The 21,254-nt window shown below is 38.3% G+C and overlaps 1 protein-coding gene across 2 annotated transcripts in view; it reads left to right on the top strand.

Moving 5' to 3' along the window:
• ASMT (acetylserotonin O-methyltransferase) overlaps positions 1–20,742 on the top strand; it is a 31,013-nt gene extending 10,271 nt beyond the window's left edge. Inside the window, exons 4-8 of one of the 2 annotated variants that reach the window (XM_020992918.2) lie at positions 2,661–2,729; positions 4,324–4,442; positions 11,400–11,540; positions 16,393–16,515; positions 19,877–20,742. In XM_020992918.2, the coding sequence (XP_020848577.1) occupies positions 2,661–2,729; positions 4,324–4,442; positions 11,400–11,540; positions 16,393–16,515; positions 19,877–20,088 (664 nt within the window). In that variant the 3' untranslated portion in view covers positions 20,089–20,742. The remainder of the gene's footprint in view (positions 1–2,660; positions 2,730–4,323; positions 4,443–11,399; positions 11,541–16,392; positions 16,516–19,876) is intronic. The other variant, XM_020992921.2, reaches the window with a different exon arrangement.
• Positions 20,743–21,254: the final 512 nt, after the last annotated feature.

The raw sequence follows: 21,254 nt of genomic DNA, 5'->3' as shown, positions 1-21,254 counted from the left end.
AAATAGAAAGTCTAAAGACTGGTAGACTGTGTAGCAACCTCATACTTATGTATGATGGATACCTTTTTCAAAAAAAGCGTTGGTAGCTGAAGGATATATGGAACACAAAATAACATCACACACAAAAAACCGATTGTATGTTTAAATTATTTTTGTAATTTTGAACTTGATAAGTACTAACAATCATGAATATTTTAATATAAAAAGAACAGAAAAAGAGAATTGCATATGAAACTGTAAATCCCCATTTCCTACAGTTTGTTTTTTAAGTATATAATAAATTCAGCATGTTAGTTCCATAGCTGTCTCACTTGCCTGTGTTTCCCTCTGAACCTCCTATGGATTAATGATGCTTATTTCTTACTTTCTTGGGGGGCATTATTGTGGCCCGGTGTGGTACTGGATAGCGGCACACAGATGCAAACAATATCACCTTCCATCCAGTGTGGTACCCTCACTCACTTCAGTTTTCTTAGAGATGGCTCACTTACCCCAAATGCCTTCTCACTAGCAAATCTTGGAGTTTTCCCAGAATGAAACTGACCTCAGTCATCACCTCTTCACTATAATTTATGCCCTCTCATGGTGCTAGGGGCATTCCTGACGAGGGAAGAATACATTCCTAGTACTCAAAACTGTAACCCCTGAGCCACCAACAATATGCTTTCCATTTACACAAAATCATGAACAATGATACCATTGACTCAGACACAAATAATTTACTAAATGATAATGAAAAAGCAGTAATAATCATAACATTTACTCAAATAGAGTGTAAGATAGTAATGATCATAACTTAACTCAGTAGAAGGCAAACCAAAAATAACAAAAATACCATAGTTATTCAATAGAAGGCAAAAGCAGGAATGATCAAAACATCATAGTCATCTCATAAACCTGGATCACATTCTCTTAGTCATCTATGCAATGTCCATGGAGGAAAGTGGGCACACACTTATAGAAATCTGGGAGGAAGGCACATGAGAAGGAAAAAAATAACATGCACTGGGGCAATTCAAAACTCTGGAATGCACACTTGAAATCCTTGGTCCCTTCAGGGACAATCTGCACCACATGAAACCACTTCTCTGCTAGCTGCTTCCCTTCTGATCTTCATTTTTCTCTTGCTAGGCAAAACTGCTCCTCTTCTGTTCTCAAGCTGGTGAGAATTCCAAATCCCTTGGAGACTAAAAGAGACTAAAAATCTCCTTAATCAGCAAACATTTGACAAGCAGAAAGAGATGCCAATCAAAGACATCACATCAATAATTTAGAACATAAACTTATGTGTAAGATGTCATGGTGAAATGATGAACAGTTATGAGCAATATCATTCAAGATAAAGAGAGAAATAGAGAGAACGAAGGAGAGACAGAGTTACAGAGAGAAGAGAAAATGAGAAAGAGAGAGAGAAAGAGAAAGAAATAGAGAGAGAAAGAGAGAATGAGAAAGAGAGAGAAAGAGAGAGAAGCAATAGAGAATAAAACCAGTTGAAATAAAGTTTGTGGGGAAGTTTTAGCTCAACAAGTTGTCCCAAGAACATTAAAGGATAAAAAATGGAAGGAGGGCAACAAATAGGAGAAAATGGAAAACATCTGCAAAGTTTAAGTTGTATTTTTTTCCCTTCATCAAAGATAGTAGAACCGTCATACTTAGACTCTAATAGATGGCATATAAATGACATAAAGAACAAAGAACTAGACCAAGTATAGACAAAGGAAATCTATGCAGGAGTCAATATAATTGTGAAGATATTATGAGATTTATTTACAAATTATCTAAAGTAAGGGAAGATACCACAGATATAGAAAAATGTCAGACCTCATTAATACTGTAAAAGGGCAACCAAAACAGCATCTACCAATTAATAGTCCTACTTTCCTAACTACATATAATTTTAAGGAAAATCATTTTCACACATTGAAGAAATCTTTTTCTTTTTTTTAGCGATTTATTGAAGAAATCTTTGTTGAGGGCATTAAGAACATGTTGCCTTCACAAATAATGTTACGTAATGCACTGCATCTGTATTATCATGTAATTTTGGGAAGTTGTAGACAATACAACAACCCTCTGTGCTTATTGTTGATTGATTTAAAAAAATTTTTTTTTTGGTAGGGCAAATGCTGACTAAAAGGCTCTCTTCCAATAGTAAATCTTCCATCCAAACCTCACAATTATTCAAGAATCCTTAAAAGATATGGTGATGGAGATCAGCAGCTCTCTTTCCATCAATATCACATAAATGGGTTAAACCAGAAGAAGTATGCCTGCCAAAGATGTTTGTGATAGTAATGGAGATGAGTCTCCCGTGGCAATCCATCCATCTTATGTTTTCTTGTTTGTTTGTTTTTTTAAAGGTAGTTGGGGTTAAGTGACTTGTCCAGGGTCACACAGCTAGTAAGTGTCAACATCTTATGTTTTCTTAAAATTGCTTTAAAGAATATTTTTCAACCCTTTTTTTTTCCAGTGGCCTCTTACTGAGTATCTTCCTTGGCTCAACTTGAAGAACAGTGCTCGTTAAGGGAGCCTACAGTTGGGCATGTGTATTTATGAGCTCATTAAGAAAGGGTTTATATGTACTCAGGACTCTGGAACATCTAGTAATATGCTGATGCTCAGTAAGTACACATAAGTAATAATAGCTTTTTCCCCCTCAGGGAAGGAAAAAATCAATATTTGAGGACATTTGGTATTCCATCAGATGATCTTTTTGAAGCTATCTACAGGTAATATGAACACTCTGATATTCTGTTCTCCTTATTTATAATTACTGTAGGAGGGAATAAGTAGGAATAAAAAGACAAATTGAAGCTGAGACTTGTGGTTATCCAAATAATTTTAGCAATGACTATAGGCAACTATATAATTCAGTCCTGTGGAGTTTACACTTAGTTTACACTTATCCAACCTACAATAAAAGAAACTCAGCAGAGCTCTGAGCCAATGGCACTTTATTAAATTGTCCATGGCCCTCTCCAATGAAGTGGACTTCAGATCCTCCTCATGATCTGAGATGCCCTGGTCCCCAGATTTGATACTGAAATATGCAAAAGAGACATGGTAAAATACAGAATCTCATTGGTTTATAGATCTTGCTCTTGAGGGCCAAAAAATGAAGTATTAGCCAAAAAATGATATATCAACTAAGGGGATGGTCCACAGGTTGGGTGAAGCACAGGCCATTGCTACTGACTAAATGGTTATAAGATGATCATAAGATGGTTACCTGCTCATGTTGGATAAGAGAGAGTGGTTCAGAAGTACAAAAATAAGTTGAGCAATTTCCAAAAAATCAAGGCGTCTCACACATGCAAGGCTTGGGACATGGAATTTGAGCAAAACAGGATGGAGATATCTTTGTCAGCATTTTTGTGCTTGTGCAAGTGAGCATCATAATTGGAAAACAAGTAATGAATATTACGTTAAAGTTTTAGGCCCGTTGCAAAGGCCTACATAATAATCTATTTTATCTTATCATCCCTATATGATTTATGTAAAATATCAAACTGATTAATACTAATTGGAATAGAGTAGGAGTCCAAATGAATCATTTCTTACTGACCATCTCAAAGTATATTTGTGTCCTGAGTCATCTCAACATGAATATCTACACCAATTAAATCCCTAATCACTTCACTTTGAGTATACAGACACAATCTAAAATCTATCTTATTTGGGGCTGAAGAATCCATGCAATTTTCCCCTTTGTTTTGATGTATAGATTTGTCATCAATGTTTGAATAATGCTTTGATATTAAACTTCTATGACAATATCTTCATCATTTGATGAAATGGAAACAAGCCCTCTTCAATGATAATAAATGTGTTTCATTATATAAAACTCATCAGGAGAAAGTTATAGAAGGCTTATTGGATCAAAAGATCTAATAAGACTAAAAATGCATTTTCAGAGAAAAGATTAAGGTTTATTTTCTAACCTAGGCAAAATCCAATCCATTACTGATATCCCTTTTTAAAAAAGTGTTAGCAATTTAACTAATTTAAAAAATTAGTTAGGGATTGCCTTTAATCACTTTTCACAGTGATATATAGAATATTTAATGTAGTTTTTTTTCCTTCTCATGTGATTTCATAAGTACAGTACATGGGTATTCCTGAAAAGGAGCATTCTCTCAACATTGCTGGGAGGCTTAGAGAATTGTTTGGGACACTGAGAGATTAAGTGACTTACCTAGGATCTTATAGCTAGTATTGTTAGAGGTGAGACTTGAACCCAGGTCTGACTCCAATGTTGGCTGTCTATCTACTACTTCATACTGTTTCTTGATATAATGTGACATTTATTATTTCAACTACTAGGTCAGAGGAAGAGCTGGTAAAATTCATGCATGGCCTACATGAGATTTGGAGTATTAATGGCAGAGATGTGATTACTGCATTTGACCTTTCACCCTTCCCCCTCATTTATGATCTTGGTGGTAAGTATTGGCGAAAGAATTAAGGATTGTTTCAAATACTCTAGGTAAGTGCTGAGAACCAAGAACTTTCACGGAGGTTGAATAAAAATTGTACATGAGGCTTAGAATCATGCTTTATATAATTCCTACTATGTGCCAGGTACTGCATGAAGGGTATCCCACAACAAACCTGTGAGGTGGGTGCTATAATTATCCCTATTTTATAGTTGAGGAAACTGAGACAAACAGAGGTTAAGGGACTTGCCCAGGGTCACACAGCTAGTGAGTGTTGAAAGCTGGTTTTTTACTCGTTTTTCTGACTCCCTGCCCAACATTCTATCCACTGTATTACCAGCTGCCTCTGGAAGGCAAGAAAAGGTAAGTTCCTTCTAGTCTGAGGTTCTGGCCTTCAAAAAGATAATCATTTCTAAATTCCTGAGCCCCAAACACTTGCTCTACTTTGTTGGCTCATTTATTAGGAATTTTAGAGAGGGTAGGATAATGTACAGTGTTAAGTGGTCTGAATCTGGAGTCTGGGGAATCTGTATTTGAATCCTAACTCTAAGTGGCCTCAGTTGCCACTTAACATCAGTCTTTTCATCCCTAAAATGGCCAGGTAGGATTACATGATACCTGAGGCCCTTTCCAGAGCTAAACTTTATGTTCCTTTAATAGTTTGCCTCAGGAACTGAGGCAGTATCCATGATTTTGTGATCCAAGGAGCCTTACCTAGAGTGATTCGTTAATAGCCAGTGACATTTCTCTGTGGAAGATTACTTTTGATAAAGTAGAAGGAAACATTTTGCTCAGCTGTCTTAAGGTAGTAGGAGTGCCCACTTTAAGAAGTTAGCATCCACATTCAAATGCCCTGACATTTTTGTCTTTGACATTCTCTCTACCATCAAGTAAGCTAAGTAAATGAATGTATTTTTCAGTTGTGTCCTACTCTTTGTGACTTCATTTGGAGTTTTCTTGGCAGAGATTAAGGAGTGGTTTTGCCATTTCCTTCTCCAGCTCATTTTACACGTGAAGAAATAAGGAAAACATGGTTAAGTAACTTGCTCAGGGTCACACAGTTAGTAAATGTCTGAAGCTGGATTTGAACTCAGGTGAATGAGTCTTCCTGATTCCAAACCTAGTGCTCTATCCACTGTACAACCCAACTATTGATGGTATTTATTAAGCACTGATGATGTGCTAGGTGCTAGGGATACAAGTACAAAGAATGAAACAATCCCTATTCCCAAGGAGTTCACATTTTTATGTGGGAGATAAGTACATACAAAATATATATAGTACATATATGTATTTATACATATATACACATATATAACAAATAAATATATAAAAATAGTTAAATATAAGGTAGTTTGAGAGAGAGAATTTTAGCAGTTGTGGGGATCAGGAGAGATTTTATGTACAAGATGGGACCTAAGCTGTTTCTTAAAAGAGGAGAGGGAGTCTATGAGGAAGAGGTAAGGAGAGAGTGCATTGTCGGAATGGAGGACAGCTAATGTAAAGGCTCATGAGTGAGGAACAGAGAGAAAGGTGATTCGGCTGGATCGCAGAAGTGACTTGCCTAGGGTCACACAGCTAGTAAGTTTGGTCTGAGACTGGATTTGAACTCAGGTCCTCCTGACTTCAGGGCCAGTGCTCTATTCACTTCACCACCTAGCTGTCCCTTGCAGAGCATGTTAAGAAGAGTAATGTCCCATGAGCATGAAAAATAGGTTAGGGTGAAGTTGTTTTGGGTTTTGAAAGCTGAACAGGAATTTATATTTTATCCCATAGGCAATGAGAAGCCATTGGAATTGGTTGAGTAGTGGAGCACATTGTCAGATCTATGCTTCAGGCAAATTACTTTGGAAGCTATGTTGACTGGACTGGAGTGGTGCCAGCATGAGGCAAGGCGGCCAATTAAAAGGCTGCTGCAATAATCTAGGCAGAAGTGATGAGGTAACTGTGTGAGTGAACAGAAGGGTCTGCATTCAGGAGATGTTATGAAGGTAGAACTGACAAGATTTGATGAATGAATGGACATGTGAGGTGAAAGAAAATCAGGAGTGCAGGTTATTATTGAGATTATGAACCTGCAACATTGGAAATAATGGTGACAATAGAACTATGAAAATTTGGAAGAGGGGAGAGTTTGTGGGGATAATGGGTTCAATTTTTGGCACGTTGAGTTTCAGATGCTCCTGGGACAACTAGTTTGAAATGTCCAGTAGACAATTTGCTTTCTGGAGATTGGGGCTATATATATAGATTTAGGACTGATCTGCACACAGATGATAGAGAACAAATTAAAAAAAAATGATTGAGGAATATATAAAAATATATTGTTGAATCTGTTTTAAAAACACTGGTATAGTCTTCCTACTATGTAAGTTCCAAAGCTGCATGTTTTGACATTTAAAACTGCTCAAGAAAGAACTATCCATTCAGAAATAAGCCAGGTGAAAAAGCAGTTCTGCCAGCAGAGGGCCACTTACTCCAACTGTCAACAATCTTTAGTAGACTCAGAGAGGAAACAACCCTTTCAGTTGTATACTAAGTAACCTTGAGGGGGGCCATTTCCAGTAGTTCCTGATCTATATCTTGCCACTGGACCCTGATGGCTTCAGAGGAGAAAGTGAGGCTGGTGACTCTACATAGCCCTCCCTCACTTAAATCGAATTCACTTGCAAGTCATGGAATCACCTTCTGCATGTCATGGTCCTCTTCCAAAACGAAAGACAAACAACAACAACAGGTAGCCTGAGCCAAAGAACTCTCAGAGCAAAATACTCAACAGAAAGGCAATAGGAAAGACCTGGCGGTGGAGGATTGAGCAGAAGACCCTCAATCAGTTTATTTCCCACCAGCCTAGTTGATGAAATTACAGAATGTTAAGGATCAGGGAACTGAGATAATAGATTGTTGAGGTCTTAAACAAAATGTAGGAAAAGTTTCACACTTTGTTAGGCCTTTATGAAGTGTGAAGAAGTTTTTCAATTAAGCTTGATGGAATGATTAGGTTGCTAAAGAATGATCACACCCTTGGCAGACCTTTAAACATTGAGACACATTTCTAGGCAGAAAAATAATTCTGAGAAAATGTGACCTCTGGTAGCAGAAAAGAGAGCCATCTATGGAGGAAAAACTCAGGTCTTGAGAGGAAATTATCCCTTTTTTGGGTGAGGGGATATCATGAAGAAGGGATTTCTGTCCATAAAGCATGATGGATCTACTTTCCCATTAGCTGGAGACATTGCATCCATCAGCGAGCAGGCCCTGTTAGTCAAGGCATAAGACTGGAAGAAGCTTGTGACTTGAGGTAGTGTTAGACTTGAACTTTGGGATTTGGTCTGCAGAGACGAACAGACCCAAGTAACCCATCTGAGTGAGCTGCTCATCAGAGGGCTTTCACCCAAGAGCAATAGCATGAGGACATCACTAGAGGAGATGGGCATTAAAGCCCCATAGTACTGGAGCAGTAAATTTCTTTGGCCACCTTCCTTAACTGTATGCCTCTCAAATAATGCACTCTATAAATGAATGAACAGAAAGGCATTTATTAAACACTTTCTATTAGTAATAGAATGAAGCAAGATAATCCCTGCCCTCAAGGAGCTGACTCTTTGGGGCAAATCAAACATATAAGAGAGTTCAGCTGCAAGGGGCATGTGGAAACTTAGGAGTCCCATCTAGCAATCAGTAAAATGAATGGCCAGGCCTTAGGATGAATTAGCAGGTCAGATGGCCTAGAAAATCTGGATGGCATAGTGGAAGGTCAACAGATTTTTAGACATTTTAGTTTTCCTTGTTACCCGAAAGATTCCTAGTCACCCAGTTGTAGACTCATAACTCACCCAAGTGGTGTGAATAGCTATGTTGCTCTTATTGCCAGATCACCCTGAATAGGGTCTTGACAGCCAGGAAAAGGTGAAGAGAAGGCACAGGTTGGAAGGTTGTTATCTGCTGTAGAGTTTCCCCACTGACACCATATACAGCTGTGAGAGAAGGTGGCTATAGGTTTATGTTACTATTGCTTATGCTGTGCCATCTCAGCATGTACTTGTGTTTTGGACTGATTCTGTCTACTAGCTAAGTAGTTCAGGATAAAACACCAATTGTTGATTCATGTGAAGTAGTTTTAGGAGTGTGAACCTGCAGAATACTTTGAACTCTGTGGGTCCACACTGTACCTAAAACCTGAGGTACTTATCTCCCAGAAGACCTAGCCTGTGAATGAGCATGATTGGGGAGGGGGGAAGGTAGCCCAGAAGGGGTGCTACAGGAAACTGAAGAGAGCAAAACAAAAATTTTCCAATATATGACATCCTCCATCTTCCTAAATTTGCCATTTGTTTATTGTACATTGTAAAAATATCCCTTTTTGCATTATTACCCCACCCTAAACTCATATTCAAAAGTTAGATCACTCAGTGGATAACTACACCCAAGTTCAAGGTACTCTGTGGGTCCACATGACCCTCCCCCAATATATTTACCTTGAATAGACTTCAAATAGACAGTTGCTTCATAGAAAAGACATTCACTGAGATGGTGTAGGGTGAACAACAGTAATAATGTGAAATAAGCAGAATCATGAAAACAATATGCACAGTGACTATCACAATATAAATAGAAAGAACAATAAAGAACAAAAGAATAAAAGCTGAACGCTGCATCTGTATCATGACCAAACTTGGTCCTAAAGAACAGATATAAAGATATCTGTCTCCATTTCACAGGTTGGTTGTGGAACACTACCTGCATCAAATAGTTTTGATATGTTAATTAGTTTTGCTAAACTTTCTCCCCTCTTTTTAATTTCTGAATGTAAGGGATGGCTATGTAGGTGAGTTGGAAGGAGGAATATGGTGGAAAAAGTAGGTGATGTAAAAGCAAAAGATAGCAATAATTTTTTTTCTAAAAAAATGAGTAGGTGTGTCCTTTAGCTTTAAGGAATTTAGACTCTTATCAGAGGTAGGATGAAGGCATAATCAGTGGAAACATATAGTGGAGATATGGCAATTACATATTATTACACTTGTCCACTGGTCATTCATGACATGTGAGGTTTTGCTGGCTCAAGGTTACAGGCTTGGTTTGTGAGCATTTGAGCCCTAGAGACAAGAGTACTGTGGTTTGATACACCTGGTTGGGTGTATCATTGTGAAGACAGACAGTAGGAACAGGAAAGAGCCAAGGCATTATGGTCTGTGTAGCCTTGGGCAAATAGCTGGAAATCTCTCAATTGCAAAATGAGGTTTTCAGACTAGCTGAGCTCTGATATTCCTTCCAACTAAATTCTATGGTGATATCATAATCTGAAGGCATGAAATAGTGTCCAGGAACTCTACTGGGCAGCATAGTTGAAAGGTTATGATAGAAGTGGTCTTTGGAGTCTCTGTAGTACCAGCAGCCAGGAGGGAAGAGGTCTATGGCAAGGCAGCTATCAGACAGCTTTTGTTCATTTTCAAAGTAAGGCAGAGTAGGGCACCTTGCTCAACTCTTAAGTGCCTGGCCAATCTCAGTAACCTAAACTTGAAGGGCTTTCAATGATCCACAGCTAGGGTGTATCATTGTCTGTCTAAATAGCTAAATAGCTTGGGGGCTTAGAATCTGATTCTCTCCCTTCTCCTTAGAACATGATTGGGGAGGGGAAGGGGTAGGTGGTATGGTACAGTGAACTCTTTTGTTTTTTGTCTTTCTATTCCCAGCACCTACTATACAGCCTTGCACTTAAGAGGTGTTTGATAAAGGTGGAAAGTGAATAGTCTTACATGCATTCAAGAGAGCTTGGTAGGAGCCCAGGTTCTCAATGCTTAACTAGCTTTGTGAACGTGGGCACTTCACTTATGCTCATTGAGGCATTGTTTACTAATCTGTAAAATGGGCATAATACTACTTGTGCTGCCCAATTCAGAGGCTTCTTTTTTATTGTTTTTTTGGCTAGGCAATGGGGTTAAGTGACTTGCCCAGGGTCACACAGCAAGTAAGTGTCAACTGTCTGAGGTCAGATTTGAATTCAGTTCCTCCTGACTCCAGGTCTGGTGCTCTATCCACTGTGCCACCTAGCTGCTCCTAGAGGTTTCTTTTGAGAAAGGTGCTTTCTGCTATATTAATATGAGCTTTTGTCTTCTGAGCATGCAAAGACTATGACACAGAACAGAAAAGCTCAAGTCAGAGATTGTGTTGCAAGACAGGAAAATAGATTGTAGTAATTAAATAAAAAATTTGACAGACATTATTAAGCACTTATTACATATAAGACACTGTATTAGATTATGGCAGCTCAAAGATAAAAATAAAACATGCATAAAATATATTCCTGTCCTTGGGTTTAAAATCTAGTAGAAAGAATGAGACATGCACATAAGTAACTATATTACAAGTTAGAAAATGAAGTAAGGTGGGGTGGTGTACAAACAGAATAGCCTGAGAAATTCAAGTGAGGAGGAACTTATTTCTAGTTTTGGAGATCACTGCAGGCATTGTGGAAGAAGTATGACATATAGGAAGGATATCTAGGTTTGGAGTCTGAGGGCTTGGGTGTGAATTCCAACTCCAATGGGTATTACATATATGGTCTTGAGTAAGTTACTTGATCTTTTCAGGCCTCAGTTTCCTTGTCTGAAAAATAAGGAGAGTTGAACTAGATGATCTCTGAGGTCTCTTCCTGCTCTAAATCCATAATTCTACAAGATGGCATCTGTGGAAGTCCTTGAAATAGGGGAAAGATATCATTAGGCAGAGATGGAGTGGGGGCCAGGAAGCATACAGAGAAAGGGAAATTTTCTGAATCCTGGTGCTAGTGAAAAATTAAATGACCAAAAAAACCCCAGCAGTTAGAAAAAGGGAGAAAGTGAAGATCCTGGACAATTATTATCTTGAATGAAGGGCCCCTGGAGTTGACTGATTAGTGATGTCTGTGCAACTGGTGGGACCTCCATCTTTAGCTGAGATTCTTCCTCTATTTTTGATATTGAGGTTGTTCAGGTGCCCTAGCCAAGGAGTGTATCACCATATATCCTGAATGCCAAGTGACAATATTTGAAAAGGAAGAGGTGGTACAAGTGGCAAGGAAGCATTTTCCATTCCTGGAGGAACCTCGGATCAGTTTCCACATCGGTAGGTCTGGGATGTATGGTTTAAGTCTACAAGGAAAGACAGATATTGTTCAAGGGATAAGCTTTTTATTTTTTTATTTTTTATAAAATACATTTGAAGTAATGGATGACCCTAGGTTATATCTGGAAGGGAACATATCCATCATTTGTCCAAGCCCTTCATGTTACAGAAAAGGAAACTGAAGCCCAAGAGGTAAAGCAAAATTCATCACACAATTGGGAAGGCAACCCAGGTCGCCTGACTACAGAAGCAACACTCTTTACCCTCTTACCCTAGAGGAAATAGGGAGCCATGAAGATCTGATTTTTCTTGATATATTTGAAAAGGTTTTACTTCCTCTTCTCCATCTGTAATGACCCCAGTAGTACCCTCCCTGCCCTGAAAAAGGAAGAAATCCTGGAGAAGCTTCATTGTGGATGTGCCCTTAATAAAACTGGTTTCCTGTACTGTCTTATGTGTTCCATGTTTCCTTGTAGTGGACTATCAGTATTCAGAACTTTCCCAAGAATGCAGCAAGACACCACTACACACACCTCCTTGGGTGCACCTTTTGAGAAAAAAAAAAGCTTAATCAGAACTGCACAATATAGCGATTACCTGGGTAGAACATAAGGTCCTTTCAGAAGGGACTATCTTGACCTTTGTTTTTCTATTCCCAGCACCTGTGCACAGTGTCTTGCATATCATAAGAGGTTAGTTACTAAGTACTTGTTGGATTAAATTGACCTTCGAAACACTTGACACAATTTTACATTCACATAAGAAGTTGTTTGTTATCTGAGTCTTAGGTAAGCACCATTTGTAAAGATTCTAGGGGATACCATGAAGCCAGGAGGCAGGGGAGAGAACCATAGATGTTATGCTCAGTATCTAAGTGATGTTCAGAAAGTCTATAGAACTTCTTATATAATTTTTAAGAAAATCATCTATATTGTTGCTTTATGATTAATTCTCTGTTGTCTTCCATCAAAACTATAATATCACAAAATGAAACAAATATATGGGACTAGATTTCATGGGAAATTACAGGAAAAATGATGGGCTAAGAAGTATTTTTCATTATTTCATCCTAGAAGATCAAGCTGAAAACATAAGTGGAAATTGAATGAAAACTTCCCCTTTTCATTTAATCATCAGATTCTGGCTTCTCAGTTTTGAAATTATGCCTCAAGAGACAAATACAAATAATAATAACTTACATTTTTATGATAGTTTGAGATTTCCAAAAAATACTTTCCTAACAACAGCCATGTGAAGGTAGTTTAAATATTATTATACCCACTTTATAGATGAGAAAATGGGAAGCATGGTGCAGTGAAATGAGCATTGGATTTTGAATCAGAGGACCTGGATTTGTGTTCCTTTTGTTGCTACTTATTTGTGTAATCATAGGAAAGTGACTCACCCACTATGGACCTCAATTTCCTCACCTGTAAAAAGAGAGGGTATACTAATTGATTTCTAAGGTCTTTTCCAGTACTAAATCTTATGAATATGCTTTTCACGTATATTCATAAAAACCTTTCTAAACACAGAGGGGTTAAATAATTTACACAGGGTCTGATGGCCAACGGATGATCTAGTAGGTATGCACAAACTACATGAATCTTTGCATACATTTGAAAGGTAGAATTTAAGGGGCAGCTAGGTGGCACAGTGGATAGAGCACCAGCCCTGAAGTCAGTAGGACCTGAGTTCAAATCTGACTTCAGACCAAACACTTTACACTAGCTGTGTGACCCTGGGAAGTCACTTAACCCCAATTGCCTAAAAAAAAAAAGTTTGGATTTAAGTTCTTCTTTTTGTATCTCCAAAGCTTAGCACAGTGACTGGCACATAGTAGGTACATAATAAATGTTTTTATTGCCATTCTGTTTTCTCTAGAAATCTATCATATATAACTTTTCTAAGATTCTATTTATCTCCTTAGCTTCTTTCTTATTTGTTTTATGGTTAGATTTATTTAAATCTGAGAGTAGAAAGTTGAAGTCCCCTACTAGCAAAGTTTTACTATTTCCTTCTGTAACTTATTTAATTTTTCCTTTTAGAATGTGGATACTATGGCATTTGGTGAATATATATTTAATATTGAGCTTACTTCATTGTCTATGGTACCTTTTTAAGCAAATGTTGTTTTCTTGCTCATCACTTTTAATTAGATCTATTTTTACTCTTGCTTTGTCTAAGATCATGATTAATATCTCTGTCGGTTTTTTCTTTTTAACCTCAGCTGAAGCATAGTAGATTCTGTTCCAGCCCCTTATTTTTACTCTGTGTTGTGTGTCTCTCTGTTTCAAATATGTTTCTTGTAAAGAACATATTTCTGGATTCTGGTTATTAATCCATTCTGCTATCTGCTTCGATTTTGTAGGTGAGTTCATTCCATTCATATTCCAGTTGTGATTACTGTGTATTTCCTTCTATTCTCTCTCTCCCCTCCCTCCCTCCCTCCCTCCTCTCTCTCTCTCTCTCTCTCTCTCTCTCTCTCTCTCTCTCTCTCTCTCTCTCTCTCTCTCTCTTTTTCCCACTCTCTCCCCTCCTCAAAAGTTTGTTATGCTTTTGATTATCACCTCCATTTATCTGTCCTCCCTTCAATCAGCACTCCTTCTTTCCCCTACCCGCATCATTTTCACTTCCCTGTTGGGTAAGATAGATTCTGATACTCAACTGAGTGTGTATGTTATCCTGTCTTTGAACCAATTCTGATGAGAGTGAGATTCAAGCAATAACTATAACCCCAAACTCTGGGTTTATTTGCATCAAGTTCAGTTTTGTGGAATTCTAAAAATCATATATCTTTGACTTATCTTGTCACTATTCTTTGATTATCTTTTTCTGGGGACCTCAGAACATAAATTATGACTGGGTCTACAAAGGCTGATGTAAAAGAGCTTTCTTTCATCTCCCGTGGGGGTGGGGAGAGATTAAAAAAAAAAAAGAAAACAAAGGATGATCAGTTCAATGCAAAGAAAAATCTAGCAAAAGCACTGGGAGAATGGAGATAAAATTTTTACGTGCTAGTGGAATGGGATGAGGTAGTCAGGGAAGGCTTGGTAGAAGGCTTGATGATACTTCTAAAGGAAGGGAAAGATTTACATTTTAGGTATAGGGGATTCCTTGATAATAGACCCAGTTTTCACATGTCTACATGTCTTTCCCAAGCCCTCTAACATATGATGGCAGTATTTACATATACAAAGAATTTTGGGGGTGTAGATACATTTATATTTTCATAATTTTGTATGTTCAGATGCTGTCAAAGACTTATACTAAATTACCACCCTTGGACTTTTGAACTGCATCTTTTAAAAAAAATTTTTAGACAATTGGGGTTAAATAACTTGCCCAAGGTCACACAGCTAGTAATTGTCAAGTGTTTGGTCTGAGTCTGGATTTGAACTCAGGTCCTCCTGATTTCAGGGCTGATACTCTATCCACTGCGCCACCTAGCTGCTCCCACCCTTGACTTTTGTGCTGTTTAATGTCATCAGGTTTTATTTCACCTAATATAAGAATTTTCAGATGGATGCCTTCATTTAAGAACATCAGGAAGTATATTACTTCCAGAATTTGAGCACGTTTTTAAGAAGACATTGGAAAGCAGCCTGGTACATGGTCTGGTGGACAGGGACTGGATGGAAACAATGAAGAACATTGCTTAATCTCTTAGTTCTTTAAGTTCCTCACCCATAAAATCAGGAGGTTGGATTAAATACCTCTAGAGTCCCTTCTAGCTTAAAAGTCTTATGAGTCTTCATGATTGTCTTGGAAGAGTTACTGAGATTGAATAATCGACATTGAAAATATATGGCTATGTCATTGTTCTTTCCCCTACCACAAAGGGTTCAGTGTGTAATACACAACTAGTACTGTAGCACGTCCACTTAATCTAGTAGGATTATTTGCTTTGAATGATAAAAGAAGGTTGCTTGGTTGTTTATATATGCATGGTATTCTTTTTTTTTTTTTATTGTGAGGCATTTGGGGTTAAGTGACTTGCCCAGAGTAACACAGCTAGTGAGTGTTATGTGTCTAAGGCCAGATTTGAATGCAGGTCCTCCTGACTCCAGGGCCAGTGCTCTATTCACTGTGACACCTAGCTGCCCCTATGCAAGGTATTCTTGAAATGATGGATGTGTGAATCACAGTTATAATCTGTAGGCATTTTTGTCTTGAAAAGCCTTCTATTTTAGATTAATGACTCAAATTCAAGTTTTGAAGGATATTCTGTCTCAAGGCATCTTTTCCAGGAGTTTTCTGTCCTCAAGGAAAAATTGCCTACACTAGAACTTTAATTAGTGCAGGATGACTGGGGCTTTGCTTCTACCTACTAAAACTTAGAGAGCAATAATAGAAATGTCCTGGAATTTACCTCTTCACAAGTTCCGTCCTCCACTATGACAACATTCCACCTGAACTTACCACTGAGTTCCACTCCCTCCAGCTAAGTGACTTTGTCTCAGGGTACACTTCTGACTCCTTAGCAGTGGCTAGTCCTTGAGCAAAGTAAAAACCTGATGGCGTCATGTGATGCTCTTTCTCCTCTTGAGTGGCAGCACCCCAAGTGATCTCTCTTCCACCATTGCCAATGGCCTCATCTTTGCTCAAGGTACAAAAATTTTTAGCTACAGCTCTGACCATCACACTGCTAATAGATTTATTATTGTTCAGTGTTTTCAAATGTATTTATTGAGGATTTTGACTCTGCCTCAGCAGAGACAGCTCAACAAAGGGTTATGCTTCCCATGTATCCTTGCAACTGCTGTAACATAGGATTCTTTGATATAGTTCAGATTTGTATAAATGGAATTGAATTGCTGGATGATCTCAGGTCATTTGCTTTGTATTTCAGGGGACTTTTTCAGAGATCCCATTCCTAAAGCTGATCTGTATATTTTGGCTAGGATCCTCCATGATTGGGCAGACAATAAATGTGTACAATTGCTAACAAACATCCACCAAGCCTGTAAACCAGGTATGTGTGTTTTTTGTTTGTTTGCTTTCGGTATTGTGAACTAAGACACATTTATATTTTGTTGTTGTTATTTAATCATTCAGTTGTGTCCAACTCTTCATGACCCAGTGGACCATACTGTCTATGGGGTTTTCTTGGCAAAGACACTATAGTGATTTGCAATTTCCTTCTTGTGGATTAAGGCAAATACGGATTAAGTTGCCCAGGGTCACACAGCTAGTAAATGTCTGAGGCTGGATTTGAACTCATCTTCCTGACTACAGGTCCAGTGCTCTATTTACTGAGCCACCTAGCTGCCTCCTAAAAGGATTACAGATCTGGATTTTAGAAGAGACCTTCTTGTTGTTGTTCAGTCATGTCCAACTCTTTGTGACCCCATCTGAGGTTTTCTTGGCAGAGATGCTGGAATGGTTTGCCATTTCCTTCTCCAGCTCCTTTTACAGGTAAGCAAACAGGATTAAGTGACTTGCCCAGAGTCACACATCTACTAAAGGTGAGACCAAGTTTGAACTCAGGAAGAAGAGTCTTCCTGACTGTAGGCCCTGTGCTCTATCCACTGCATCACCTGGTTGCCCCTTATGTTCTATATGGTGTACTAAAAATAGCTTTGGAACTTGTAGGCAGGAAACATGGGCTTAGATATAGCCTCTGACATTTACTAGTTCTATGACCTCGGGCAAGGCACTTAGCCTCTGTTAGCATCAGTTTCCTCATCTTGTGGGAGTACTGGAAAGAATGGTAAATTTGGAGTTATAAGACTTGAGTTCAAATCCTGGCTTATTTAATCCTTTTCATGGACAAAGGGCAAATAACAACAACAATGACAATGATGATGATGACACAACAATAACTACAGCAACAATGATTTTGGTCAAATAACAGCCTCTGTTGATCAGGTTAAACTAAATGATCTCAAAAGTTCTTCCAGCTTTAGAGAAATCCCTATAAAAAAGGGATTATTATCCTTGTAAAACTTCATGCAAGTCCATCTCCTTGGGTTTCAGTTTCTTCATCTATAAAATGGGAATGTTGGACCAGATTATCCTTTTGGCTCTAAGTTTATGATCTTATGGTGCTGTTACTTAGTGAGATAATGACTCAAATCTAAGTCTTCTGACCCTTAGTCTACTTTGGTTGTGCTACCTCTAATAGCCTGTAATCTTTCCCGGACAGAAGCAAGTTTAGGATATTTTAATTGGTAAAGTTAACATGTAGTGGAAAGAGCATAGGTCTGGGAATCAGGAAGGTTTTATTGTACCCTTGGCCTGTCACAACCTAGCATCACAAGGTCATAGAGCTAGAAGTGATCCCAGAAGTCATCAATTCTCCTCTAACCGACCCCCGCCCCAACCATGAGGAAACTGAGACCCAAAGAGGAGTGAGTTGACCAAGGCAATCAATGAATTACTCAATGAACATTTATTAAGCACCTACTATGTTTGAAGCTCTTTGCAAAGTTCTGGGGATAAAAATGCAAGGAATGAAACAATTTGTTCTTAAGGAATTTACACTTTTTTTAGGGAGACAAGTACATATGTAAGTGTAGATGCATCAAACCACTTATCCTCTCAGAGTCACAAGTTTCCTTGGTAAAATGAAAATGGTACCTTCTAGAGCTCTTCTAGATATAGACATAATAAATACTTGGTGTTTAGGGGGTGTGCATTGGGGACTACCTTCATTTAAATGACCCCCCTCCAACACACATTAATTTCACTGAAATATGAGGCATTTGGTGCCACTCTTTAAAGAACTATGCATTAGAAGTTGTTGTTGTTGTTGTTATTGTTATTAGTGGAAATACCTTTATCCCTACAAACATGTTCTCAATCTAACAGAACTGCTCAATCTAACAAGTCCTGTTGGTATTCTTATACCTAGTTTTAAATAAAATGAAGTAACTAAAGAATTTATATTTCTCTATAAACACTTTTCCTTTATTCAGTGACTTTTTTTTAAATGTAGGTAATAAAACAAGCATTTCCATACCATTGTACAATAAAAAAGATGATTGCACATGAAACTATAAATCTACTATGTGCAACTTGCTATTCCTTTCAAATATACAACAAAACTATCTTACAAATTTCTTTTTCCCCCTTTTTTTCCTTCTCCCCTCCCTCTCCAACCCTAGAGATGGCTTCCATTAGAGACAAATAGGTATATATGTGTAAAATTATTCTGTACATACTTCTATTTATCAGTTCTTTCTCCAGATACAGATAGTGCCTTCATATGTTCTGTATAGTTAAAACATATTTTTTTAAGTCTGGGTCTTCATATCTGGGAATGCTGGGGTTGCTGAAGGGCCTGCTTCTACTATTGATTAGCATTGACCTGATCCATTTCTAACTTGGGTCAGTTTCCCTTCCTTAGGCAACCTGGTCCCCTCTCCCCAACCCTGAGAGCTCACCGTGTTAATGCCAAACTCAATGCAGATACCCAATTGGCTTAGTCCATTACAGTTCAGAGCTCCCACTAGCTTAGTTGTAGCATTAGAGGCAGAGGAGGAGGAGGAAAAGTTCCTGGTCCATAAGGCCAAAGAAAGATAAGGGAGGAGAAAGGCCTTTTTGGAGAAGACTGCTACAAAGGATAGTCCCCCCTGCCTCTTTTTTTTTTTTAGAATGAAGAAAGTGGGACCAAGAGAGAAAGAAGTTAAGCAACTTATCTAATATCACATATGTAAGCTGTAGACTCAGGATTTGAACTCAGATTTCATGGCTTCAAGTTATGCATTTGTCCACTTCTTCCTTGATACCTCCATGAATTAAAATTTGCCTTAATACAAAGCTAAAGCACTAGGAAGAGATAATACTTTGTCTTCTCATCAGATAAAATGATCCAAGGTCCAAAGCAGAGATTGAGAATAGGGAAATCAGAGATAACACCAGAAGTGGGCACCCTAATATATAATGGCACAGAGTTAAACCACATGTATGCTGATCTTCATGGACTCATTGGTGTAGGCTTGGTTGACATGTTACTGTGAGGAAAACGAAACATTATGGAATATAGCTGACCTGGAAACAGATATATCTCTAGGCAGAACTGGTTACTCTGGGCAATATACCCTTGCTGTGTTGCTGAACGAAAGTAGAGCTAAGCCCTGCAGTTAATGCATGTTCATTGCTTTATTTTCGCGCTGAAAGGAGCTTGGCATTTTCACTGCATCCAGACTTACAATACGGGAAAGACTGATCTCCCTGCTCACCTGAAAAATAGTCCTTGTGTATTCCTTATGACCAGCCCCCAAACTGAACCCACTGATGGGAAGGGAAAAGAACAAGAGACAAGGCAGAAACCTGTTTCAGTCTTTTGCTTCTGGTCCGGCCCAGCTAACACCTACTTTGTTTCTCTCTAGGCTGTGGTGTTTTAGTGGTTGAAACCCTTTTGGCTGAAGATAAGAGAGGGCCTTTGACAAGTCAGCTCTATTCTATGAACATGCTGGTACAGGCTGAAGGAAAGGAGAGAACTCCAACAGAGTACCGCAAGATCTTCACTCAGGCTGGTTTTCAAGATTTTCAGTTCAAGAAAACTGGAAAAATCTATGATGCCATTTTAGCTAGGAAATAATTGCTTCTTATCCCACAACTATTATTAAACATATGAAATAATTTGGTTAATCTTTGTGAACATACAATATAACCTGCAACCTGCTTAGTGAATGATGGCAGAACACTATAGGAATCAAGTTCTTCCCTCCAAAGAGGGGGAATAGAATAGAATATTCTCATATAATAGATTCTCAGAGTTGGAAGGGAAGGTAAATGTCATCTAGGCCAATCCTTGCCTGAAGAATAGGAATACTTGCCTTGATAGATAGCTATTCATTCTTACATGTATCCTCTTACCCATCCCTCTTCCACCTCCCACCTAGATGTACAGATAAAGAGATTTCAAGGAATCATAGAAAAAGTGAGTTATGGAATGCACAGCTAGAAGGCCTCAGAGGCCATCCAATCCAATGCATACCTGAATGAGTATCCTTTGTGTAGTATATCACAGAAGAAGTCACCGAACTTTTACCTTAAGACCTCGGGTGAGGGGAAATCCATTATCTCCCAACACAGTCCATTACATTTTTAGATAGCTCTGACTGCTGGGAATCTGCTCCTTCACTGTTTTTACCCCTTTCTCATATCCTTTTGCTTAACATCTTTTGTGCCTCAGGTCTCTCATTTGTAAAACAATCTTAACTTATTGAATAAAGAAACATTATAGATGCTATGGATTTCTTTTTTCTTCAATCTTACTTGCACCAACAGAAGAGAAAATTAAGGCATATTTCAGAGAAAGCCTAACAACAGAATCTAACTGTATTCTGGGCCATCTCCAGTTGTCCCGATCTATATCTGGCCATTGGACCCAGATGGCTCTGGAGGAGAAAGTGAGGCTGGTGACTTTGCACAGCCCTCCCTCATTGCAATTAATATACGTTCATTGCTTTATTTTCATGCTGAAAGGCGCTTGGCATTTTCAATGAAATCCAGACTTAAAATTGGCTTGCAATTGACTCCAATTGGCCAATTAAATCCAGTTGTCTGGCAAGTCATTACATCATGGTCTTCTTTGAGAACGAAGACAAACAACAACCACACACACACAACAGAAGATATGCTGCATATGTGAAGAGAGATCTGTTTCTTGCTGTGTTTTTGACACAGAAATCAAAGATAACTAATTTAAATGAAGCCATCTCAGTAGAAGAAACAGTGAAGGATAACAACTTGTGGCTGTGA

This window comes from Phascolarctos cinereus, unplaced genomic scaffold (assembly GCF_003287225.1).
Source record: "Phascolarctos cinereus isolate Bilbo 61053 unplaced genomic scaffold, phaCin_HiC Scaffold_726;HRSCAF=1367, whole genome shotgun sequence".
Lineage (NCBI taxonomy): Eukaryota > Metazoa > Chordata > Mammalia > Diprotodontia > Phascolarctidae > Phascolarctos > Phascolarctos cinereus.
The sequence above is the reverse complement of the archived record's forward strand: the minus strand, read 5'-3'. Positions and strand labels throughout refer to the sequence as shown.